Genomic DNA, 27,700 nt, shown 5'->3' with positions numbered 1-27,700 from the left:
TCCCACAACCCCCCATTTGACACTACAAGGGCGGCTTTAGTCAGTCTAAATAATCCATGCTGTTCCATTAAATTTGCAGACTAGCTTCCCTAGTCTCTGTCTCAGCTGAGAGAGGAAAGAGAGGAATGAAGTGATGAGAGAGGGGAGTTAGATAATGGTTCAGAATCAACTTAAGAAACAGTTTCTTACATGGATAAATCACTATTTAAATAATCTTAAAAACTGAATAAAACATGGTTTATATGAGGGAGGAAACATATGGGGGGGTGTGAATTGAAGAGCAAGTTCAAAATTTCAGTGTGAAACTGATTTCCTCACGATTACCTTCAAACATTTCTCCCCTTCCACAAACTAATGAGAGAGAAGCACTTTCCCTGTGTGGGGGGAAGCCACCAGTGTGACGAGGATTGTTGCAGTAACAGAGTTATTGACTTGTTGCTCCTGCTACATTTGCTTAGTTCTCTGGAGGCCCGATCAATAGACTCAGGGCTCTGAAGCCAAGCTAATCAGGGCCTGCAGCCATATGGGGTCAGCCTTCTGCGAAAACACGTGAAAAGAAAAAGATGGGAAGGAGGGGGGGAAAGAAGCGAAAAAAGCAGGTACAGAAAGGGGGAAACTGAAAAAGAAGAAAAAGCACGGGGGCAAAACGATGACAGCTTGAGTTAATAGATAGAAAAATCTCCTTTTAATTCATTTATTTTCCCTCCACAGCTCGAGGTAAACTCATGTGGCAATTCACGCTCTCTTTCTCGGCAGCCGTGTGGGCGTGAGGCACCACGAGAGATGCAGATTGCTGCTTCACCTCTGCCTTTTCCTGTGAACTGTGGTTCAAAAAGTCAAGGGGCATCTGGGCTGCTTTGGGACTTTTGGAAAATGCAAGCGCCAATCCATATTTGCAGAATCCAGTTGCGAGATCTCAAGGGGATCGGAGGTGCATAACATAGATGCGGAAGGAGGGAGTCAATCTAAAGCATGTTTACGTGATTATTTGGAAGGGGATTCAAAGGGCGAAGGTTCAGAGAAACGGTGTCAAAGAAATTATTTCTAATGACACAACATGCAAGGAGTTGCGAGCATCACAAGACAGGACGTTCCTTCAGATTTTGAGACTTTTGGGAAGGCTAACAAACATTAGGGCAATAATGGCTGTATATTTTGTTGGCGATTGAGCAGATTTACTTGTTCACATTGGTCCTCATGAGATCCTGAGCTGTCCATCGAGTCCCTTCAATCATCTCCATCCCTACTTTCTGCACATCACAAGCCCACTATGGAATGCTATGGGAAATTCATGGGGGAACTGTCCATTAAAAATTAATGATCAAGTTGAGCGATGGGGGTTTCTCTCAGTTTTTTTTTCTTCTTGGTATCTATGGTCACTGCTGCGCTAAGAGACTTCTTGCAAGAAATAAAACCAAAGAGTAAAAGAGAGGAAAGAAAGAGAAAAGGGCAAAGAAGGCCAAGGTAAAGGCTAGAAGGGCGTTTGGGTGTTCGATATTTTCTTCTGAGAGGCCAGAGCTTGGTTAGATTCAGCGCAAGCAGGGTCTTGATACTCTGGTCCCAAGGTGTTAACACAAACTTGTACACTGTTTGTGTCATTGTGTTTTTTTTGTTTTTTTTGGTGCCCTTTCTTAACACTTCTTTGTGTTGTGTTTGCAGCAGGTGAGTTGGGATTCTCGTGCCCGGTGAGACGGTTATAAAAGGCAAGGTGGTTTTCAATGACACTGAGTCTGTCTGTTTTCCTTCTGCCAGTTTTTTTTTTTTTTTTTGTGAGACAAACTAAGGCCAAGAACTTTACCACAAGATTGAACTGATGGCTCAATTTAAGAGGCGATAGCTGGAACTTTATGAGAAGAAAACAAACAAAACTTTCTCTGGGAATAAAAGGAAAAGCCCTTGAGGCTGCTAGCGGTGGTGAGAGGTCCGTTTTAGAGGATGCAAATCAGAGAGCAAGAGGATACACAAGAAGGGAAAAAAAAAAGAAACCAGAGAACAAGGACTGGAACAAACACTCGTACTTTCATGCAAATATTCAAACCCTTAAAAAAAAAAATACACTTGGAAATATTGAAACTGTTTATCAATGGAGCCCTGTTCTCTGTCTTTGCCACAACCCCTCGCAACACCCTCTGGAATACCAACACCCACCACCACAGCATAAGTGGAAGTGCAGGGTCAGCAGCGTCCCCACTGGCCTTGCTGACCAACAGATATTCTAATAATCACCTTCCTTCTGTACTGTCAGGCCGCCAACCAACCAATGGATCCCTCGGCCTGCCTTTCGCCCTCCATCTCCACTTATATTGGGGGCTTTACGGAGCGGCGCTGCTTCGATACATTAAAACTGCTGCCCCATGATCAAACGAGCAAATACCTCCCGGGTCAGCAAAGGGCTACCCCACGTCAGTTAACAATGCAGCATTTAAACATCAGTCGTATGCAAAGCGCCTGGTACACAGGGGAGGAGATGGGCGGCAGGAGAAAGCAGAGAAAGCAAGGCCTGGACCAGAGAGATAATGAGCGGGCGAGTACACAGGAGAACATCAGCAGCTATTTAACGCTACAATGTCAGCTCCAACACAGCTTTATGATGAAAATATATGACGCGAGGCTCCATCAGCACCATAACACCGATGAGCTAATGGTTTAGCAAACAGCCATCTTGATCCAAAAGCAAACTCGGTATGTTTCAGATTCATAGTTTTAGCCAAACACTTCCATTTGCTCTGTCAGTCACATTCTGCAACCAAAGTGGTTGCAACATCCAACAATGGAAAAAAAAAAAATCCATAAGGGGACAATTTTTGCAGATGAGAATTTTGAAGACTTAAGAGGAATTTTCATTTGGCATTGATTTTGGCGCCCCCTGTTGACTCATCGGTAGCTCTTGTCTCTGTCTTTTATGTTGTGTGCATGTATAAGAACAAAGAAATTAAGTCCTGCTTTACCTTAACTGTCAAAAATATCACCATGTTTTTTTGTCAGCATTGGATATCAAACTATGGTTCAATGGATAGAGGTCAAAACTTATAACATTTACACATGTACATATCCACCAGTTCAATGCAAACACTGGCACTTAACATTGGAGATGTATGGCAAACATACAGCTGTCCTAATTAGAGCCACAAATGTACCCACTTCCCTGTCAATCAAATACCTAGGTAAGTATAGCTTTTTAAATATTACACAAACAGGGTGGTGAATCATTTTTAGTGTGACTAACCCTTTAGTGGAACTTAAGGGTGAAGAGGTGAAGGAATTTCTTTTTTTTTTCTGGCGTATCCCTCTCTCCCTCTGCCTACTGCTTGGTTAACCGACTGACCTGCTGTCAAAGGAGCCTTTGTGAGTGCGCTTTGGCGGAGGTCCAATCAGATCCTCCGGCTTGTCTGTCTCAGAGAGGAAAATGGCGCCCCTGGTATGCCATCAGCGGCAGAAATGTGCAGACAGTCTGACTGCTGGGGCAGGCTGTGCTTGCTGTGGCCCTTGGAAAAACTATGCCGGAGGAATTACCTGTCTGGCACACGGCCAGGGGGACTCGTACTACAAGGGCTGGTGGTTATTTATCTGTTTATTCACTTAAACCTTATGCACACAGGCACTTTCGAAAACATTTTATCTCCGTAACACTCGCTTCCACAGGTTCTGACAACACTCTCCTTTGAACTACACAGGTAGTCCGTGGGGTTTGAGATAGCAACAATAAGTTTTAAGAGCAGACGCTTTTTATTCGTAAGTAAACCTGAATGAAAACTTTTACTGAATGACAACTGGCAGTTAAAAACACATCACTAACTGTACCTTCTATACTCAGCGCAGGAAGGATAGGGTTTCAAAATGAAGATGAATGACTAAGGCAAAACAGATTGTGTATCAAGATAGCGAGAGGCTAATATCTTGATGAGTTGAAAAGAGAGTTTAATGTAGGAAGGTGCTTCTGTAGGAGAGCATGTTGAGTTCTACAAAGACGTGTAGAAGGTTGATATGGTTAGATAAGACGTCCTTTACCATATTATTGACGAATGAGCAAGTTCATAAGTGGCCTAAAGCAAGAACACAGTACAGGCACTGGATGCTTGAACCCTAACAGTGAAGGCATCTGTAATGCTGTTGATGGGCATATTAATGGCACGCTTTCTGTCCATTTAGAGAAAATAGTCCCTGTAAATCAGAGAGAAAACTTTAGACTGACGTATTAAGACCGTGCTCTCCAAGACTATCATGAAAACAATAAGGAGAAGATCATATTTTGGAGAAATTTGTTCACTCCCTTCTCTAAATTCATGAAAAATCAAAAGGTTTCCCTGGTCGTGGCGGATGTGACACAGCAAAGCAGTAATTAATGACTTGAAACTTAATGAACGGCATGATGAAATTTTGCGTCAGGTGTATTGTGTCAGCGTGAGACTGTGGGAACTACCAAACCCAGAAACAAAATCAAACACTGAAACGAACACAAACACACTACACAACAAGAATACAAGTTCTGACAAGGCCCCGGTTTAAACTAAACAAAGATCACAACCTGCTCCCAACACAATCCCTGTTCATTTCCACTCAGTAAAAAAAACAAAAAAAACAAAAAAAAAAACTGCCAGAGACGAATACGACTGCTCAACAAAGTGCCGCTTGTGACACATCATCCGAGGAAGCAAGTGTTTAGGCTCCCGCTTCAGAAGCAAACTTCTGACAGCGGGAGATGATGAAACGGAGCGGATCCAAAATTATTCGTGCACTCCTCAGAACCTGCTGATCCTGCTGCAGCCTGGAGCATGCCCCCTACCCTCCCCCTGAGAGAAAGAAAGTGAGGAAAAGGCCACAGAAATGAGAAAAAAGGAAGGTGGAAGCAGATAGATGAGGGATGTAGGAATGCTAAATTTCTCATAATTACAAAGGATTCTGACATTTCCACTGCGCCCAACATGAGGCCCTGCTTTAATTGACCTCCTCATGTAAATGAATGTAAGCAGTACAGTAAGTCCGCACAAACAAAAAGTCAATCTCTCTCCAGAAAACCATAAACACACTTGTACACGTCCACACACAGACATTTTCTTTCTGCGCAATGTGACATACAGTACGACCACATTTCCAATGACACACTCGGCAGATCATGAACGTCCACATGTTTAGACCCAAACACGGTTCTCAGCGGTGCTCACGTGTGTCTGCGAGCTCGCGGTGAAGGCGGGGTGAGGAGGATGGTCTGAGGAGAATAGTCGAGACTTGCTCATTTCACACTGCGAGGTGAGCCAGGGATCAGTAACAGAATCTAGCTATAAAATATGGACGCAGTGGAAAAGAAGGAGGGAGGGAGGGCATGAGGTGGGGAGGGGGGGTGACTATGTCCAATGGTATAGTGTGTTTCTAAATGCCACCTCTTCCAGACTCCCCTCCCTACTGGCCATTCTCACAGTTATCCATTATCTTAACCCCTGTCCCCTCTGGGCATGTCTGGCTCACAAGCACACTTTTGCTGGATGTTTTTCACCTTGACTGGCCTCTTGTTGACGTAAGCGGAGAAAGTGAGAATGAAGCTGATTAGAACTTGCAGTAATTCTTTGAAATTGATAATAAGTTTATGTTGCTCCACTTTATAAATATTGGATTGATTTTGATGTGATGCTTATCACAAGTCACTGTCTTTGGGCAGCATTTATGATGTAACTGGACAACTTGAAAGCACAAGAAAAAAATACTTTAACAAAACTAGACCTTTAATCTACAACTGCTTACATTTATGTTCAAATTGCTTGTTGGTTCAATCCTGGCTTCTTTTCATATTTCTCCTTCCAATGTCGAGGGCTTTTTTTTTTTTTGACCCAACATCTTTGAGTATTATCAAAGTCTCAGGTTCTCAGGAGGGGGTCCACACCTCAAACACTGCTGCTGCCAACAGATGTAACCCCCTTTATTCATCTTTTTCTTCATTTGTGTTAAGTGCACCGGTTGAAGCAACCATTGAGGAGAGAGGCAACTCCACAGAGGGGAAAAAAAAGAGGAGAGGGTAGGTGGATTTTAACATGAGAGTTAAGGAGCAAGAGAGAATAAATGGTAAACATTTGAATTAGTGATAGCAATTTCACATAATGTACAAAAAGAAGCTAGATTATATGGGTTATGTTTTTTTTATTTTGGCCATAAGATACATCTAGAGGGCACCCTTATGTGCTCCAAAGCTCGAGCAACTGAACGGATTTCACGGGTTATTCTATTCTCGTCTGCCAGCCACAGTGGTGTGTAAAATGAGAGGGAATGTAATGTTTTGGGGAAATCTAATTTGAGGCCTGTGTTTGTTTTCCCTGCCTTATTTTGCAACCATGAGGCTGGCTCCAAAGCTGCACAACTCTCTTTTCTCTTAGTTTCACAATAACAGTGTCCAACGCCGACATCCAACCAGAACCCTTATACTAAAGTGAGCCGAGGAGATTGAGTTATAACATGGGTCTTTTTTTTTTGTTGCGCTTCTCCTCATCTGCAGAGTTTGAGCAGACAGTTAATTGGGAGGTTATCCACCGTGTCACAGGAACATATGCACACGAGCGTACATACAGACATATTTTTTTTAAAACACAAATATTAGCAGCCATCTTTTGGCAGCTAATTGCGACATGTTCCCTGTGGGAGGAGAGAGGGGTCCTCGGTCGATAATTAATCCTCGTTTGGAAAAGTAAATGACATTCATTAGCAGGGAATCGAGCCAAGTGCCATTATTTACATGGCAATAATCTGGAGCGTGCTGGTGGTGCTCTTTTAATGTTACAGAAATAACTCTGGGACAGGGGACGAGTACAGTTGCTTTCCTGCCTTTTTTCCGTGTCTTCACACCCAGGAACAATTAGGCCCGGGTGAACAGATGGGGACGCCTCTGAGTGAGAAAAGCTCCTCTGAACGACTCTTCATCTCCTTCTTATCTCACTCCCTCTTCCAAACACACTCATCCATGTGCAAACACACACACACACACACACGGCCACACAGGAAAGCAATGAAAAATACACAGATCTGGAAATTGCACATTTAAACACACACACATGCACACAAAAGAGCACCCCAAGTACAAAGCATACTGAGCTTACTTTTAACATTAACTGTCGGAAGACAAGCCTCTTACATAAGGCTTAACAAGAACTTTGAAAATGTTGGCACACTGAAAACACTGAAGGTACAAACACAGAATCTGGCCTGTGGCTATTCATGGACAAAAGGACACTGGCTTTAAATATCAAGGTAATAATGGGGGGTTCATAGAAAAGGTTTCCAACCTAATATTTGTGATTTTGTGTTTATATGTTTATAAATTAAAAGTGTGTTTCCTTAACTTATAATTGAACCCCCGCCCCCAATTCTTTGGTTTCTTTAGTGGGTATATAGACAGTGCATGCTTTGTATACATTTGTAGAACCAAACACAATAGATATATATCTATATGTTTGTGTTAACACAGCTGAAGCCAGTGTAATGATCAAAATGTTACACAATGGGCCATTTGTTGCACAACCCAGAGGTTTTTTCCACAATAGTACAAGCCTCAGCGCAATGTACTGTTGGGGGGGGGGATTCACACGTGAATGGAAAGCCATGAATGTAAAGACAAAGCAGACCTGTGGACAATACTGACTGTCAACAACCATCGGATTGTATTCTGAAAAGTAAAGAGGCAGGAGTGAAAAGATAAATAAAACAGAAAAGTGACAGTCAGCTGCTCGACTCTATTCTTTGCTTGGTTTACACTACTCTAAGCCGTTTAGTAGTAGTTTACTGCATAGTGGAATTTCTCAAAAGTCAAACAAGAGACATCAATCAATCAATCCCAATGCATACCAAACACATCAGCTAGTTTTAAAAGAAATACTGCGTGGGTTCAACTGTAAAAGTGCATAACATTCTAAAAGTTGAAGTGAACATGGGGATCTAAACAACTTAAACACAGCGCTCTAATTCAAATAGTTAATAGCACAATTTGATTGGAACACATTCTTCCCAACACAGTGGTTCACACTGCAATGGAGCTTGTTTTCAAGTTATTTCTGATTACTCAGAGGACTTTTACATTGTCTGTTTTGCAACTCCTCACTTTTTTTGAAGCTCAATTTCTTGAACAAATAGTTGAGGGGTTGTAGAACAAAAGTTTTATTTTTAAAATATCTAATAGGTAGACCTTTTGCTGGTAAATTTAAAGCTCCAGTCTGTGGTTTTACAACACATCACCTATCACCCTCATCACTTCTTTATCCCCAATGACCTGGATCCTGTTGGGTGTCCCACTCTGGCAACTATCATGCATCAGGCCACAGCCATGAAAAGAAAACACACCTCTTATTGTGTGACGTGTTAACTATCTTTGTCCATCTAAGTACAATGATTAAGGTATCAGTCCTTGGGGAACCAGGTGACAAAAACAGAACTGAATGTATATGCCCTAGCCTCACAGTTTCAGCATGCCCTTAGCCTCTATGGACAAGGGGGACAGTCCCTGGCCCCTCTGGCCATGCTGCTAGACAGGGAGTGTTCGCTTTAGACAGTCTAACCTCCCATTTACCCCTAAGATTAGGTAACATCATCTTGTGTTTGCTGACTACAAGAAAGCAGCCTCCAGTACTGCAGGCCTCCCTCTCCATCATATTCTGTTACGGCTCCAAAACAATGGCCCCTGTCAAAAAGACAAACACTAAATATCTCGTAATCCCTCCTTTTTCTTACAGCTCAATCTAAATCAAACCCAAAACCAGAAAACTAAACCATGGGAAGTTATGAAAACCCAACAAGGGCACTGGCAATGTTACTTTAAGACTTTCTTGCTCTTTCTAGAACTGTTGAATTAATGAATACCTAATGATACCCACTCTGTAAATCTTGTGGTTGTTTCCTATTAGTGACCAAACTTGAAATGAAGCTTTCTTGCCCTCCATCCTCCCTCGACGCCAACCATATGCCAGGCTGTTATTTTAGCTATAGGGTGGAATGAGGCCTAGCATGACCTTTCCTGAGCTGAAGGGAAACTTCCGAGAGAAATCCGATAAAATCCAGGGCGCGGGCCTCGCTAATTCGTTCGTCCAGCTCACCACACTTCCGCGACCTCTTTTCCTACAGCCAGCCCCCCACCATACCCCCGATCGATCTGCTTATCTCCCAAGATCAAAGGCTTGCACCGCCGTTGTACATTTAGCCTCGACTGGGTCCTCCCACATCATGTCTAAATATTAATGATAATAAAGTCTCACACCCATCCCTGTGTCAGGCAATTACAGCCAACATTGATCCTCGGCTCTCTGTTCCAATTAGAACTCACCGCTCGTAATGCGTCCTAGCACATCAAAGGATAACAGCCATTGATCCACTCCTGGATCTTAACGTTTACCGTTAGGAGAGAGGCAGGGGGATGTGGCGTCGCGGTGGGGGGAAGCAATATTCTGACTAGAGAAGAAGAGGGGAGAAAAGAAATCATTTCATCCAGCCAGTCAGGTAAAGGAAGTGCTAAAACTCAGAGGGCAAGGCATCGCAGTATGGGCTCAAAAATAACAGACACTGACTTTTCAGAAGGTTTCTACTATCCAGAGCCCTGGAATCTACTTCACTAGAGCACAGCCACACCAAAACTCAAATCTCTTTTGTCTTGACAGAGATGTTATTGCTCAAATCCACAAAGAGAATTTGCACACACAAAAAACACAAGCCAAAAACCCCACTTTAATAAACAAAACATAATCGCAACAATATCAGTAAGAAACAATGGGAAGTCCATCTGAAAGTTCAGTAAAGCGGCAATAAATCCTCCACTGTCACACTTCTTCTCTCTCTCTTTGTCTTTCAGGATAATGGCTATTTTTAAATATCTATGATTGAACCAAACAATACAAATGGAAGAAACTCTTCTGATTTATGATCAGCCTCATAAATCTCAGTGGGAGGAAGGAAAATCTTCAGTAAAACATGAGCCTGCATGTCTTCTTCCACATCTATGTCTTAAGGCCAACTATCCTTGACAACTGACCTCTATGACATCTTAAAGTTTGAGGAAAGAGAATGATTTACATTTTTTTTTTTTTTTAACAGAAAACAACATTCTTCGGCAAAACAACGCTCAGAGAGAGTGAGAAACAGAATCAACAAAGGCGCAAAATCCTTCCCATTGAGTCAATAGACAGCGACACGTCACCATTAAACCAGGGACATTCCTTGCACAAATGAAGCCAAACAATCCCACTGTTGACACCATTATTTGACAGGGCCTGTTGTTATGCTCTTTTTCTGCTGGACTGATAGCAATGATAGTGCTGGCCTTGGGCAAGACCTCACAGCCGCCTTTGTCACAGAGCTGGAGGAAGGCTTAACCACAGCACTGGGTTACAATGATACTCTTCAGGCCACAATAATACACAGAGACACTGTGCAACTAGAATGCGGCCCAATGGTTTGTATACCTACAATTAATTGACTGACCGTAGCTGACTTCTTAACACTAGGTTCAAATATGTTCAATATGAAACACAGGCACAATGCCTTTATACATTTAATTAGTATCAATGCTGCAATAGAGCTGCCATCAGATGTGCATTCTGAAATACAAATTGAATGCCAATTTATACCTGGATGAGGAATTTGGACTGTTGTCTTGTTGGCTGAGGTTCAATCATAGGTCACGGCACAAAACTACATGAACTTTCATGGCATTCCCTTAAACATTTAGTCAACCAGACCATCTTCTAGGCCATAAACAAATTGTTCAAGTTGATTTTAAAAATACTCTCTAAACTCTTTAACACCTTTTGCTTTCTTCCAGTGTTTGTTTGTGTACCACATTTTTCCTTTCTCGACCCACTGTCCTCTTGCTGTGGTATCCCTCAGTATTATACGCTTTAGCTAACATGGTGCTTTGCTTCAACTCTGTACCTCGGTCTCGACCCAACTGCGTAATTAAAGATTGGTGAAATGTAACCAGTGTTTAGAAATGGTTTATGTCAAGTCTGTTCTGAAATGCTGCACCACAGGGAAACTTTTAGATCCGATGGGGTGTGCATCTACGTCTAGTTAAATAAAAAAGAATCTTGGCCAGGAGAGTCAGGCAAAACATCTAACCGAGAGAGCCTCAGTGAGAGCCAGGTCAAGTGATGAAGGCAGTGTACAATAGCTGTGCAATAGTAACGGTAGGAAAACATTTGTTGCTGGCTTGGATATCAGGCTCCTCACATGTGTGTGATACTCAGTGATGCATTCAGGTCAGCTGAGGAGAATGAGGGGACTGGCCGCCTCCACAAACAGGCTGGGAAAGTGACACTAGGATGCTAGGCCAAGACATCAATGTCCTCACAACTTCCCTTTAACACTGAAGCAATGTCAGCCCTGGCGCCATCAGAATATTGGGTGGGGTTTAAAGTTTACACTATGGCTGACAGGATGTACCCATGTGACCCAGCAAACGCTTAGAAAATAAACAATGCTGCTCTAAATTTTGAAAGGCAATAGTTTTCAAGACATTAACTGATAGTTAACCCCTGAAAGGATTTCAATATCTATATAGGGACTGTCTCTATTCTGCCAACTTAACATTAAAGCCAGTACAGTAGTTAATACTGTACAAGGCAAGGCTCTTATTGTTAAAGTAAGAATAAGGCTGTAAAACAATGTTTTAAACTTAAAGTATATGTTCACATTAGTATCACAGAGTTGACTCTAGCTTCACAAAATCAGCCAATATAAGGCCATTTCATTACTTTTGCTGATATTTCTTAGATTGACTTAATTATTTATCTTTTAACAATTTTCTGAACTAAGAATTTTTATTATTTTTGTTCTGCAAGAAGTACAAAAAATAATCCTGGGTATATCACTCCAAAGGGTGAAGGGAATGGTTTCATAGGTCAGCATTTTTCATTTTCACAGCCCTGCAAGAACTCTGGCAGATGTAAGATTGGCAACTGCCCTCTCGTACTTTAGAGGCAAAGTGTATGTATGTGTGTGCAAATAACATTATTTGAGTTATATTGCACCCCAGGGATACTCAGAAATGCAATAAAAAACATATAATAAAAGAATGGTCAGATGTGTTACATCCAGTCTTGGATAACTACCCATTAAAAAAGTGGGCTACCAAAAGACATGTGTAAAAAAAACATTTGCAAAGTTTTCAGAGCCATTCTGTGAGCAAGGTGGTTGAGACAGATCACGATGGGATGATGTTGACCCTTGAGGTGCAAACTAAGATCCCTGTCGCCAGAGAAACGTGAAGATGGTGGTGAGAGCAGGGAAGTCTACTCTCCAGTTGGCAGCAGGCCTGGCCTAGCACCAGGGTGCTCAGCCAACAGCTCCTCTCCTCTGTCAGACCCCCCCGGCCTCCTCCACCTCTTCCTCCACAGCCTCCTGGATGCCAGTCTGCCTGGCTGGTGTGGGCCAAACAAGCCCAAGCCATTGGGCCAAAGGGGCAACGGAACTGCTGCCAGCTGGGCCAGCTCTTCACGGCCGAGCACCACTCTCCAAACAAACAGTGCAGTGGGCCAGAAGCCACGGGCAACATGGAACCTGTCATTACCAGCCATGCATGGCTGGTTTACTCCCCGAAACCCTATCCGGGCCAAAGGCCTGAACATCTACAGCACTTGATTTGAATGTCTGAGCCAGGGTATGTCATAAGAGAATCCCCTTTTAGAATAATGCTATATCATCAGCATATTAAGGTATATGGCACCATAAACTGTTTACAAATCCTGTTGACTGTAACTTTCAACACTACTTTAGGCAATATGAATGACTACTTTTCATGAAAATTTTTAAAGACATGACTGACAAGGTCACACAATTACACAGGAGTGAAAAAGTGGATAGTGGAAAGAGTGTGCCTGCCAAACAGCCACTTAAGATTAAATGCATACCGTCTAATTATACAACTAGAAAACTTCTTGGCGATCTTGAGCCAAAAATGTACTCTATTGGCATTGGGACTTACTGGGTTTCCTCCCTGATCAAGGTTCCTAAAGATTTTGTGGCATAACTCTGCTTTGTCCTTAAGAATTTGGCTACCACAAAGGATGGTTTGAGACATCCATCATGACAAAAGGCCATTTCAACCTCACTAAATACGAATTAGATAGAGAGGACTGTAAAACTTCCATGTCCAACCATGCTTTTGTTGGCTGCACCACTGGCACTGTGTCAAAGATGGACTTTGTCAATACTCAACACAGAGATAAATTGTGTTTCAGTGGGTTTATCAGCATAATTCAATCATCTTCATCTAGACATAAGCATGCAACACATATCAGTGGTCATGCCTGAGTTGTCGTGAAACTTTCTAATTCAAAGAACTGTGGATCTGTTTCTTTCTCATTTGTTTGTGTCACATGAAGTAGCTAATGTCAAACATATTTGAATGTTCTGATGCAGGATTTAAGTTTTTGGAATAAAAAGAATGACATAGTAGTACCATACAAATGATGAGTAATGATTTACACCAGTTTTAAGTGTTGTTGAGCCTTAGATATGTCCTTCTTGATGATTAAGTAATTGATTTACTTCTCTTACATCATTAAATACTATTCTAAATAACCCTCTGATTTTGGTAGACATACTTGGCACCCTTTTCAGATGAAGAAACAAAAACTTAATATTTGGCCAAAAACCTAAAGAGCAAGTTCCATCAAATGGTCTCCAAAAATATTAAGTGATTTTGGTCTTAAATTATTAGGTCAAGGCTTTTCGCATTTTATAATTCAAACCTTTTAAATGTTTTAATGACGCAGCCCAGGGCTAGGCATTATGCTGACACAACAAACCATAAACAAATCAACTGTTTTTAAAGTTTTATCCTTCTGATGCAGAAAATAAAAAATATATATTTTGCACAATGTAACACATGTTTTGGCTTCAGTATTATAATCTGAAAAAACACAGCAAAATTAGAAACGATTGTATAGGTTTTTATCTTCTGAGTTGAAAGTTATACAATGCAAAGTTGTATGGACCTTCAACAAGAGATGGATCTTCGGAATTGTCTATGAATTGTTATCTATCTTGCTGAAGTTCGTTGTATGCTGCGAGCAGATCTCTATGAATCTTCTTAAAAAGAATAAGATTGACTTTTCATGTAGTAGTGGCAGACTCCATTTCGAGATTACATTTGGCAAATAAGACATTTTCAAAGCTTATTTTCTATAGTTCTTGTCAAAACTGTTGAGTTTCCACACCATAGAGGCTTTTCACTGCAAGCAATTCCAAACCAAATTGAGGGATGGGTGGGAGGATAGGTTCTGTCCTTTTGCCTTTCAGCTTTAGGACAGAAAAAAAACAAGTTTTATTTTTATGGTTAGCAGAATCACTCAAGGTTAGAAGCTTTGCTTAAAAAAGAGACAAATTCTCTGTTTCGGTATTTTAAATGGAGCTCCTGATGCCTACAAGTCCTTAACCTAACAACCTTTTGACTTTGTTGAAAAAAAGTGTCCCTATTTTGTTCGTATTGCCCATTGTGATGAAGGGGATCTTTCATGCTATCTACAACATGGCAACACTGTACTGCCTTTGTTTTCATTGCACCATCCTGGGGGTCTTTTAGGATGAGATTCAGACATACAGTGGCGCAGTTAATGATTGATGGGTTCGAAGAAAATATTCAAAAGAAGAAAAAACACCAGTCAAGATTCAGCATTTGTGAATATTTCAGGCTCCTGCACCCTGGCAAAGAAAGATCTGAGCGGCAACAACAATAACAGCAAAAACTGTTCTTAACTATCCCTCCAGATGCAAACACAACTATGACAGTTGACTTATTTTTTCTGACAATCACTGTTTTGAAAAACTACTTAGACATCTTTGTTGGGAAAAAAAAAATACACACAGTAGCCATCTAGAACCCTAAGCCTCATTGCACATGGCACTGAGGTCTTCCCTTTCCACTATTGTGAGCTACAGTATGGTTTTAGCCAAAAGAAATGGACCGTACAAAGATGGTGAGAGGAAGAATTAAATCAGAGCTGACTTGAAGTGCAGAGAAGGTATGTACAGTGCAAGTGTTTGGGCAGGAGCCACTTTATCCTGGCAAGCAAAACAGCCTTAGAGCAAGTTATCATGGCACAGGGATCCCATGTCCTGGCATGGCTCAAGATGGAATGATGCCTGACATGCGCATATGAGTACAGAGGCTATGGCAAAGATTTTGGAAGCAAAATAGCCCTTCTCTCGTCTTGACACAACTGTGTACAATCAGTATTACTGTGGCATTCCACAATATTCCAGGCAGCTGTTGCATAGTTTGCCCAGAAATATGCACAATAGCTTGCTGGGAGGGAACAACAATCAGATAAGAGACAATGTGATAGGTTCTAATTGCTTCAAAATGTCCTGAAGAAGGCCCCCTATTATCTATTTAAATCGGCTGATAATGGGTGGCTAGGAGGAGGAGAAGGAAAAGGGGAAGAAGTAGGAGGAGGGGGGGCGACCTAGTCAGAGGGAGAAAGCTATCCTCTGCGCTGCTGTCGCCTCATTATTTTCCGTCTTGACGGACGCCTGCGCTCAACCCCTGGATGAATGGCCCTGTGCTGAATAAGTTATCGCCAGACACACAAAGGGAAGAGTGCCACAAACAACACAGCATTACTGCAAAGCATGAATCTCTTCTTCCTCTCTTTCGCTGTCTTTCTTCCACCCTCAACCCCCCCCCCCCCAACCGACACCATGCTCCTTCCCCCTGCTCCCTGTAGACGAAAGGCAGGCCCTGCCACAGACTGAAATCTCACCTGTAATTTCTACAGAAGCTCACAGTAGGTGGGGAAAGAAAAAATGTAACGGATATCATAAAATAAAAGGGAGGAAGGATACAGGCATCTATGCTTGCTGGAAAGATATATATCTCCATTCCTCCATTTTGTTTCATCTCTCCATATTGTTTGTGCAGCTCCTCAGTGAAGACAGGGACCTCCTTTGGACGGACTCTGAAGATGTTTGAGAGGATGTTTTTCTCCCTTCTTTATAAGACAAGGCCCACAGCATGATCAGTGAAAATGGTTTGGTTTCATCTAATGTTTGTTTCCTTTTCTGTTGTTTGGTACTGCAGGGACCTGGCATATCAAATCATAATCACCTCTTTACAATGCTCCCCTGAGAGGATGTACGAGAGGGTTCCTTATCGCTGCTAAACGGCTAGCTAGGGGATAAAAACAACAAGAAACAGTCCATTCCCAAATGGTTAAAGCTAAGATTCAATCCACAGCCGCCAATAAATCTCCCTCGCTGTCACTCAAAAGTAGCAGTGGAACTTTTGGACAGGAGAGTCTCATTCCCCTCTGACCGGGAAATCAGAGGGTGCCGCGGCCTCGACAGGCGCACGACGGCAGATCAAACAGGGCGGGTACCCTTGGAGTGACACCTGGAGCCACTTCAAGGGATGAGAGCGCCACTGATCTCCAGTCATCTCGTCAGAACGACAGTCTGTCAGGGTTAGAAGGGGGGGTGGGGGGGGGGGGGAAGAAGCTCTATCAACTATGATGGTATGAGCGAGGTCGAATGAAGCATTACCTCAATGTCCTCGCTGGTTGACCCCAGAGAAGATGTTCCAAAGAGTTAGTTTGGTTTGAATGCTCATGTTCAGCCTTGACGCCCATTTCAGGGACTTGGTGACAGCTACTGTAGTTGTGCTGAATTAGCAGTTTCACTCAAGACATGACTGTAGTTTTGCTTGTTCTGCTTTGATTGCCAATGTCATCAGCCTTAAAAGGAATACACTTTAAAGCTAGCTGTCTGTGCTGAACTCTGACATTTTTTTGCCTGATTTTAGTTCTGAAAAATATCAAGACCTTCTTCACCACCACATTTCGAATAATTACAATTCAACCATGTCCTGACCTATCCAAAAAAAAAAAAAACAGAAGCCTGCTAAGGATTGGATAATAGAGAGAGGGAGATATGTAGGGAGAAAAAGGGGGCTTTGGCAGCCAGTTAAGCGAGTCAATCCTCACCAGACAAATGCATCCCTTATATAAAACAACAACACGTCTTTGCCCTTGTCAACAACCCCTTCCTCTGCAGCCCAGGCTTGTGTGTGTGTGTGTGTGTGTGTGTGTGTGTGTGTGTGTGTGTGTGTGTGTGTGTGTGTGTGTGTGCGTATCCTTTTTTCTTCTTTCTGCAGAAAATGTCCCATCAGCACTCTCTAATGGGCGAGGTGGAAGAAGAGAGAAAAAGACAGAGATGAAGCAGGAGGAGAGCAAGACAGAGAGAGAGAGAGCGAGCGAGAGAGAGAGAGAGAGAGGTGGCAGTGGTGCTTGTTTGGCTCAGGAGCAGTGAGTAATGAGGCTGAGGCGCACCCTGTCATTGTCCCAGCAGCAGCCTGTAGCAGCAGACACACACACACACACACACACACACACACACACACACACACACACACACACACACACACACACTGGAAACTTAAAAAGTATCTCCTATCTCCAAGCAAGACTCTTATCTGACATTCAAAACCAAAAAAGTAAAATAAGTTGGTAGAAATAAAACAGTAGTACAATGCTTTGCATAATATTTCAAACCCCTGGAACTTAAACATATGTCAGGGCCTGAATTTCGGCAAGAGTTGGTGGGAATTGCGCGCAAAATAATTAATGACCGCAAGTCTTGCAGTAATAATGCAGAAGAATCCTGTACATATTAACTACGTTTCAAATGCCCTCGTATGTTACAAAACAAATGTTTGCACAGGTGTGTGCAGACTGGCTGAAGACGATGCCTCACAATGAGCAACATCAGTCTGGATCACTTGCGCACTATCTCTCTCTCCCCAACACACGTGGACTAAGGCAGGTGTGGAGTAAATAGGTGAGAGGACTATGTGACAACGCAGTCTTTCCCAAGCATAGACTATAACTGGGTGGCCTACCCAGGTATATTCATGGCCGCTTAAGTATATTTGACAACTATTTAAGCCTTTTTATTTAATCAATTCATGTTATCATTGTCGTTCATGATCAATGGACAATCTGATCTCGCCCTGATCTGTTGACAGTAGCGTCTGACGCATGCTCAGCATTCCGCTATTGGTTTGGGATTCTTTCAATATCTAAGTAAGGTCTTGATAGCATGAAGACCACAACTGCAATAAAACATTCATAAGTTGTGATATTTAGCCTTAACCTAATATTTTGCATAACCTTACCTATTATGAATAGGGTTATGCATTAGTGTCAGAGCCATTGTATACTGGTGGCACAAGTCCCATCCACTTGTTAAAATCTTTATTTGAACACTCCCACTTTTACTGAGTCAGAAACATAGAGCAGACTGGACCACAACCTGTTTGTAGAACATATTGAGTTCTGTCAATCAACATAATTACTTATTAAAGGACAGCTCAGTTTGCTGACTTGTTATCAATGCTTTTATTATCAATTGAAAATGATTCCCCCGATTATGAAAGGTGAATTTCAGGCCCTGTATGTTGTCAAAATGAACTGCAAAAGAAACCTATTTTATTAGGGTTGTAGAAACTGGAACAATCCAAAATAGTCAGTGACTTTAAGGTAGGCAAGAAAGGACATATTTTACACAGCATTAAAAATTATTTATTTATTGCATTAATAACTAAACCAGTAAAATTTGATTATACCATTTGCCTTCAGGTTAGCTTGCACAACAGACAAAAGCCTGATTTCTGGATTACTCTTGTTTGATAATCTAAGCCCCAATAGGTCTGTAAAATGCCCAATAGGTCTTGACATGAATCAAGTTTAGCAAGGGATTGGGAGCAAAAACTGTTCATGCTTTGACACTCTGCTCCTTTGCCAGAATAAAATAAAATAAAAAAAAAACAGACTGGACATAAAAAGCAAATAGTTCTACTCTGGAGAGGCCAAGAAAAAAAAGGCCAGAGATGGGACTGACCCAGAGGGATGCAGGAATATAGGGAAGGGGGGGAAGGGGTCGAATGGGGTGGCAATGATGCCAGGCTGAACATCGCAAAGCAAAGGGAATATGTTTAAATGGAGTACATGGAATTATCGTGGCAGCAACATGGAGGGGAGATCAGAGAGAGCGGGATCCACTGGGAGTGATCTGCCACTCTCGAGACAGAAAACACGAACAGCTATGACTACTGTGATGAGTTCAGCTGCAATAAAAAGTAAAATAGAATGTGAAATAGGGCAAATAAGTCATACACAATGTCATAGACATGGAATTAATCCTTATGAATTAAGAACAAGAAGGGTTTATATGACTGTGGAGGACTGTAAGTGCATGTTGCATGTGATGGTCCAATGGTTGAACTTGGAGCCCAATAACCTGACCCTCCAGAAGTGCAACACACAGTGATCACATTTTTCTCTGCTTTTCTTGACACCAAAAAAAATGGAAACCCAAATAAATAAATGAAAAGAAATAGTGAGACAAAAACATCTGAGCTGCAATCTGTCCCATCTTTCAGCTTCAATTAAAAAAAACCTCATCTTTTTGTTCAACTTCAAGACTTCAAGAGGGCCCCAAGACTCCAAAACCCACCGCAGCTCACTGGTAGAAATTGAATTCCATTAATTATGTGACCTACATATCCCAGTAGTTAATATTCCAGGCAGACCAATAGAAGGAGAGAGTATATATTTTCCAAATGATACAGGAGATAGGCCGAACTTGGAGAAAGTTCTCTGCTACACATGGTTTTTTGAGGTCATGATAGGGATTGATTGGCTTTTTAGGTTCACCAACCGAGGACAAAAGAAGAGAACTATTGATTTACTTATAGGTAAATATGACATGACATAGGCAAAGACACATTAGTAAAAGATCAATAGTATAACATGAATCTGATCTTGCAATGTGTAACTACAGTATTAAATCATAGAAATGAAATGGCCACAGTTCAGGACAGCTTGTCAAAACAGCTTGTCAAGACACGCCTCAAAAAAGGGAAGTTTGTATCTTAGTAACAGTGTGCCTGCATTAGACTGGGAGCTCCTGCATCATCCTCACCCTGCTCACGGGCTGATCTCTTAATCAGTGTCCAGAACGTGCATGAGTCCTCTTCTGAAGGCTGAGGCGCTGTCCATCCTCCATGCCCGTCGCTCCTGCCAGTCCCAGCCATGAATATGGAGCTGTTCTGTGGCTGGGAGCTTGCTTATGTTTTCTGTCTGATATCTAGGCCCCATTCCCATTTCAAAGGGAGGTCCACCCGGGGCCTTGACTTTTTGATCTGCCTGACGACTGAGTCGACCACCTGCATGTGGGATCAGCTGCCAGCGAGAGCAGACAACCCCTCTGCTTCAAAATATACATCCCCCCCCCCCCCCCTCTTTCAATCCTGCCTGCTTCATTGCCCTTCACTGTGCCCCCCCTTCCATGAAGCTGCCAGGAGCCCCAGTGGTCCTAACTAGGTCTGGAGCTGCATCCCTCTCCCGACTGTTCTGACCATGGTGGGTGAGATGCTTGAGATGTTCAGTGTAGCAGCAGGAAGGCTCACGCTTCAGTCACATGGCCGTTTAGGACAAAAAAGGAGCCATGGTTTTAAAGTCATGGAAACAACAGAGGCCTAAAGGTTCCCTTAAGGTCTTTGATTTCTTTAATGATGGTTTGTGATCCATGCTACGAGTCACTTCCTTCCATTATGCGCTCCACAAAAACACATATCAAGGGGGTGATCAAATTGGAAGCTAACGAAGACGTTCATTTGTTGAAATGAACGTCCCCTAAATGTTTATATACATAAGACTTACAAGTTTGTATTATACAATGCTAATTACTTTTTTGAATTACTCAATGCTGTTAATATTCACATTACAAATAACAGATACAACTGATTTGTGTATCATAAAAACAAAGACATCTTAAAAAAAAAAAAAAAAACATCTGTTAAGAAGTAATGCAAGTAATCAAAGTTGCTTAATCTCCTGCCATGCATTGTTCTTGTCAAATCTTTTGTTCCTGGTACTTTGGTACCGGTCGTCTCGTTAAATGTGACTTCATTAAGAAGATTATTTGATGATATAGACATTAATATAATATAAGGATTTAGCTTCTGCCTCATCAAGATCACTGCTCCTGTCATGATTTAATTAAAAATCCAAAGGATTTCAAAAAAATTGAATAAAAAATTAACTAAGAGAGGATGCCCCGGATGCCCGTCACTAGACCACTGACATCCACTGAGTAGATGAAAAGAGCTGATGTGAGACAGAGGCGGTGTTTGTGAGGCTAATTATAAACAGCACATAATAGTGTTTTACAGCAATTAACCTCATTGGAAGTGTGAGGTGTCACAGTCAGGAATCTGCTGAGGTTAATTTTCAAACAAAGCAACAGTTATTTTAAATGTGTGTGTGTGTGCCAGTGTTTCTAACAATAAGTGATACTCACAAAGTCTTTAAGTTAATTGGCTTTCTTGCACTGTGACAGCTTCTCTAATGAGTGTCTCATTGTTTCTCAGCCGGGGTGATATACATCAGTCCGTAAAGAGATTTAAGAAGAGGTGTCAGTTTAAAGAAACTTCGCCAACAATGGAAAAGGAGACCAAGCATCTTGTGGATCATGATGAATCACTCCTTTCACATGCTGAAGACTAGTTAGTGACTATGGATCAAACCCAAAGAGGTCTCTTCAACATGAAATTCAATTCATTCAATTCAACAGTTACATTTTATACCCCCCTAACCCTAACCCTACCCCTAACACTAACACAATGTTCTATTGATGTAAAACAATCTACCTGAACAGATTTATCTTCCAATATGAATCACAGTGTCACCATTCATGACTCCTCATGGAGGCACTTTGTAATATTCAGTTAAATCAGATACTGTGATTTGTGATATGATTGTCTGGCAGTATATCGGCTGTCAATAAGTCGTATCATGGGCCATGTAACACGTATCGGATGGTAAGGTATCATACCGTATTGTATCACATTGCATTGTATCAAATCTTGAGTTACCATGTGATTCCGAGCCCTAGTCTTTGTCCACCTCCGCTTCGTGTTATAAATGCAGAGGTTAATTATAACAAGAAAGGTTTTTTTTTTTTACTCGATTTGTTGAATAATTTACATATTTGTTGTAGACATAAGGCAATGCACATGTTCTATACTTGAGACAAACAAGTGGAGGAACCAACCACCCCCAACCAAACAACCGTGTGAAGGAACTACAATTTCTCTGACATCGCACACAAATAAACAATTAATCAAAAGGCAGAAAACCAGGGGAGCAAATAATGAAATGAATGGACAAATGAGGACAAATTGCCTCAAAAGGGGGGGGGGGGGGTGGGCTGTGAGATAGAATTGAACCATCCTGAACTTACTTCTCAGCTCTCAGTTCTCTATCTCCTGTTATAAATGACTTCAGATTTGATGTTTCCAGCCCACAAACTTACAACAAAACCTCCTCTTTTATTCAAACAGTGAAGAAAGAAGAAGAAGAAGAAAATACTTTTTTTTTTTTGTTAAAGAGAAAGCAGGGGGTGCATGTTGTGCTGCTCCCATCAAGCAGAAAGGCGGGAGGTAGTCGTAGAGGCTCGCAGCCGGGCTCCACTTTGGAAGGCCCTCATAAATCCTGATTTGAGCGGAGCGCTAACCAGAAGAGGTTCGGCACGTCAAGAGAGGAGGAGGGGGGGGGGGGGGGGGGGGGGGGGAGTGGCAGCACGCCTCTTAAAATGCTACGTCTGATTAAGTCTTCCCATTAGGTGACAGCTGAACTTTAACATTAATATGATAATATTGAAATAAGTGTGTTATTTACTTCAGCGGCAGAGGGGGGTGCAGGGGAGGAGAGAGGGAGGGAGGAGGGAATGATGAATGATTTCTGGACAGCTTTGGCTGACACGCCAGGAAACTTGACCCCCCCCCCCCCTGCTGCCGTTCTCCTCTTCCCATAATCAGACTTGACAAAATGGAGACATATGCAGAAATATTGGTTACAGTCGGCGTCACAGCCCTTCTCAGGCCGCCCCTCTCTTGTAAGTGCCGGCTGCCCTGTGAGCCGCCCTCCAAATTGTCTATGGGCACTGAAGCATCTATTTCAATTGGCACTTCCTTCCTGGCCGCGGGATTTTACATTTAGTCGGTGTCATTTACATATTACTCTTAATCAAAATCCACAGTGGGCGACAGGGAGAAGAAAAAAAACAAGAAAGAGGGGAGCGAGAAACAAAACCGTGGCGTTACGGTTCAGGGACAGGCACACAGGCACTTTATGAAATGGAGATGTGACAAGACATTACGGTGTGTGTGTGTGTGTGTGTGTCTGTGTGTGTGCGTGTGCGGCTGCGTGTGTGTGTGTTGGATAGCAGATGCATATAATACCAAGACTATTGAAATATTTGCGTGTGAATGCTTGTGTTTGTGTGATTGTTGGAGGCTGTATTGTGCATAAACTAGCGACCAAGAGAGACAAAGAGTGCAAGTTGGATGTGGATTGGAAGTGCATTTTGAAAAAAAAAAACAAAAAAAAAAACACAAAGGCAAAGAGAAGAAAAGAATAGAGACATGAACACACTTGTCTTTGTAAGACAACTCTTTTCTGAGTCCACCCCTTAAACATGTCAAACAAAGAGCGTTGCATGTAAACGAGCTGGAATTCACACTATTACAAAGTTTGGTTATTTACAGTAACCTTCAAGTTGTCTTCTCAGAAGCAAAACTAAGGAAATTAAAAAAGTAAAAATGATTCTTAAAAAATGTACAAGTTGATTTGAGGAGCGGAAAAGAAGCTGCCTTTTATCACAAGTCAATTTTGAAACAACTGTCCGTTATTTAATTTATGACTTATAAGTTTGAATGGAATACATTACGAATGACAATATTTTTGGGGAATTTTTAAGTTTTAGATTTTGTTGATCAATTCATATATGGGTTAAACTGTTTGGGTAATCTTCCCAACCTGTGTAGTGAGTAATGTTGCAAAAACTGTATATAACATTTTTCATTCACGCTGAAGTTGGGTCAGTTCGGCCTATTGAATTAGATGGGGATGACTTGGAGTAAAGCTTGCAGCAGTCAGACCGACATACATACGAAAGAGTTGCAGAAACATGGTCCCTACCTGCCTCTTACCTTCTCAGCATGCCAGTTAGGATACGAGAACTCTTGCCCAGGTTGGCGTCTGTTTCTCTCAGCTGAGGGGACAAAAAAGAGGGAGAAGTGGGGGTTTCAGTTTCAGTTCTAATCCAACAAAGTAACAAAATTAAAGAGCATAAATATATCCCCAGCTCAATGCACAGCAAAAAAAAAAACTGAAAACTTTATTACAACATTAAAGTCCTTACAACAATAACAGCAATACTGTAAGCTTGTGTAAGGCTACAGTGCTGCACAGCTTTGTACTACAGGCCTTAAGGCAAAGTAGTTTGCTCACGGGCAATTTCAGAAGGCCCTCTAACGCTTGACACTTTCTCCTTCCACCTAAAGTTGTTAGTTGGAAGCTAGAGCTAGACATCCTTTGATTAGGATTTTCCTTTTTTTTTTACCTTTAGGTTACAGGTTCATCTGTCTCGAGACAACCCTCTACCAAATCGACTTTAAAAAAAAACTGCTAGGTTTTCCGAAATGTAACCCCTTTTTCTTTGTTCGCTGAGAAACATTCACCAAGAAGACAATGGAGGATTCCTTACAAGAAGGTGGACATTTTAATGTAGAACCTTTTCTACTCAGCTTGTTGTATGCAGTCATCAGAATGGTGCAGGAAAAAAGATTGTTAGGTGCTCTTTGTATTTGAAATATATAACAGAATTTAAGAGTCCACTGACTACTCAGGGCTTATTGCCATGGCTATTTTATGGCTCCATCTTCACTCTGCCTTTTGTTTTGTTTTTTTCCCATCCCAGAGACTTAGAGATGTTTTCATTCCAGCCTCTTATCAGCTGTGGGGGACTCTCACTGGGAAAAGGAAGTGGCAGTGATGTTGCCAACAAGGTGCAAGTGCGACTGTGAGAAAATGCTGACACGGCACAGAGTGAGCTGAAATGAACGTCTACCTGTAGTCACATTTCTGGAGGATGATGAGGGAGCGTGGGGAAGAATGTCTGCAGAGTGGTTCTCTCTAGAGTCAGCAGGGAGTCGGTCCTCTTCATGTCTCTCTCAGATAATAACTGCCATCCTAATAAAGCTACTTTGACTCAGTAAGTTTTCATCAGCTTTTTTACACTTTGTTTTAGTCTATTTTAAATTTTCACTTCTCTCTATAGTGCTTCTAGTATTATTATTTTTATTCCTGTTTGTTCGACTGATTTTGCAGTCATCTCTCACACTCCCTCCCCATCCCTCCTTTACTGCTACTTTCTTCCTCTCCTTCCTTCCTTCCTTCCCTCCTTCCCTCTGGCAGAACGGGTCAGTGCGAATGCAGGTTGCGAGAGCCAAGGATGCATGTGGTACCGGGTAGGAGGTGGGGGACCTGGGGTTTGGGCCCTCTGGCAAAGACAACAAGGCCTGCAGTTGCCTGATGTCTGCCTCAACCCACAGATCTGTCCCCCTAGATACTTCACAGTTTCTCCCAAAATACATCTCTGAATCATTCCTTCTTTCCACTCCTCTTTCTCTCTCCACAGCCTCTCACAAAACATCATGACTTTCTTTTTTTAACGTGAATTGGAAGCCTACTGACATTTTAGTGCTGCTGAGTGTCTAAAATTAACAGCGTCTGCCTGAGAATGAGAGGAGGATGTTTTCCTTATGTTTAGTTTTTTATGTACAGCTAGTAAAGAAAAAAACTCCCAACGGTACCCTTGGTAACTTTCCATGGTTAAAAAAAATTACTTTTTTGTTATTATTATTTTTAATTAAGCTAATTTTCAGGTAAAATTTAATTTTTTTATTATCACTTTACTTCTTATCTATAAGGCCAAACATTAAGTAAAAACAAGGGAACAGATTTAACCTTGGTGATGAAGAGCGCAAGAAAGCTAGCTGCAGGATTCTGTGCTGGGTTGCACCTGAGTACTTCACTCTCATGGGCTGTCATTAAAAGACTATGCATCTACTGTACTTCTCTGTATACTGTAACAGAGAAGAGAGAACCATGATAGAGTAAACTTAGATCAAGAATTGCAGAAAGAAGTCACATAATTAAAAACATTTTTGACAAAGGAAACCAATGTAGACTTGCAAAAAACTGCAGTTCCTAGAGAGTCCACTTGAGGCTGGCTGTAAACACCAAGGAATTCTCATCTGGTCCCAAATTGTAAAAAGAAACTGTTTTTACAGCAAAGTTTAACATGTTTACAGCTTGATTCAAAATAGTTTTAATATTCTTTATTTTTTATTATATGAGTGAATATTTTTTACAACCAATCATCTATTTTTACGCTTACATTTAGAGTTTAGCCTACATTAGCATAATTGAGGGCATGTTTGTGATGGCTTACAGGTTGGCCAGTTGTAGCTGTTTGCTAAGAAGTTAAAGGATAACCTTAACTCCACCCCTTTGTGGGATTCTTGACTGACTGAAAGTTAGGTGTGAGGTGAATTTCCAATAAAGTGACCGCAATCGTTTGGCTTCATAACGCATCTTCAAAAATCAATGAGTGACGTCACTGACACTACGTTCATTTTTATACAACCTATGGATTTGTTTTGCAAAGGTATTGGACATCTAAAATAGAAATAGAAATTCCAACTCTTAAATTTCAAATATCAAATTGATTCACTTAAAAATATTACTGACTAAATCTAGTAAATTTCTCCACGGCTACCTCGATCTGTATGAACTCTCCAGTAGAATTGTTAAATTGATTCTTCGATCCTCTCAGTGGTTCAAAGTTAGAAGCACGCTGCTTTGACCCATTGTTGAAACCTTCCATTGACTTCTATTTGTACCATAAAAGCAAAACAAAAGGCCACACCCCCTGCTGAGCGCCGAGCTGTGTGCTCGTGTGTGTACACCTGTGTGTGTGTTTTTATGTTGGTGCTGAAGCATCTATGCTAAAACTATACCTCTTCCACCTCACATCTCTTTAATGCAAAAGAGATGGTTAACCAGCCCTTCCATCCCATGTTTTTACATCTTGATCTCTTTATGCTTTACTTTTGCCCAACAAAGTGCCTTTAGAGCCCTCTGAGTGTGAGTGTGTGTGTGTGTGTTTGTACATGTGGGGGTGGGAGGAGGGGGGGGGTAGGTTCAGCAAAGGAGACTCATGGGAAGAAGTGGGAGAGAGTGAGTAAGGAAAGAAAGAGAGAGCAGGTACTCTCAGTAGACACTGCGGACCGTTTTGAAAGGAGATGTTTGATTTTCCTTTGAAATCGCCTGCGCAAGGCCCTCTGCCATGTTTTGGTCTTTAAGTATTCTGTGTTCAGGGTGCCGTCAGGACCGGGCCCCCTTCCTGTGTTTGGTCTTTTTCTGTGTCTGCCTACCTGTCTGTTTGGGCTAGCATGGTGTAAGGAGGGGCAAGGTGTGAGGATTGGTAGGGGGAATCTTTGCGGAGAAGAGTGCTGAGAAGTGAAGGGGAGAAGGTGAGGAAGGATTGGCAGCTGGCATCGGAAATGCCATTCAGGTGAGAAGAAGGAAACGGTAAAGAAAGGTGTACAGATGCTGACAATATGCACCCACAAGAATGATGATGTGGAAATACATACTCAACATTTTAACTCAAACTGATGCTTTTTGAATCCAAGAATGATGCTCCTCATGATCTTCATATTCTGTTCTGAGCTTTGTAAGGATTTTAGTGGTTCTTTATATGAATGATGCTTTATAAATTAACTTGCCTAATAAGCTGAATCCGAACTAATATCTGTAAAGTTTACAGA

At 41.8% G+C, this 27,700-nt stretch overlaps 1 protein-coding gene across 4 annotated transcripts in view; it reads right to left on the bottom strand.

The window, feature by feature from the left end:
- vti1a (vesicle transport through interaction with t-SNAREs 1A) overlaps positions 1-27,700 on the bottom strand; it is a 121,942-nt gene that overhangs the window by 15,642 nt on the left and 78,600 nt on the right. For 2 of the 4 annotated variants that reach the window (XM_065949304.1, XM_065949305.1), the window contains one exon: positions 24,003-24,075. In XM_065949304.1, coding sequence (XP_065805376.1) covers positions 24,010-24,075 — 66 coding nt within the window. In that variant the 3' untranslated portion in view covers positions 24,003-24,009. The remainder of the gene's footprint in view (positions 1-24,002; positions 24,076-27,700) is intronic. The other 2 variants (XM_065949302.1, XM_065949303.1) reach the window with 1 other exon arrangement.

This window comes from Labrus bergylta, chromosome 21 (genome assembly GCF_963930695.1).
Source record: "Labrus bergylta chromosome 21, fLabBer1.1, whole genome shotgun sequence".
Classification (NCBI taxonomy): Eukaryota; Metazoa; Chordata; class Actinopteri; order Labriformes; family Labridae; genus Labrus; species Labrus bergylta.
Note: the sequence above shows the minus strand (reverse complement) of the source record. Positions and strands in the feature narration are given on the sequence as shown.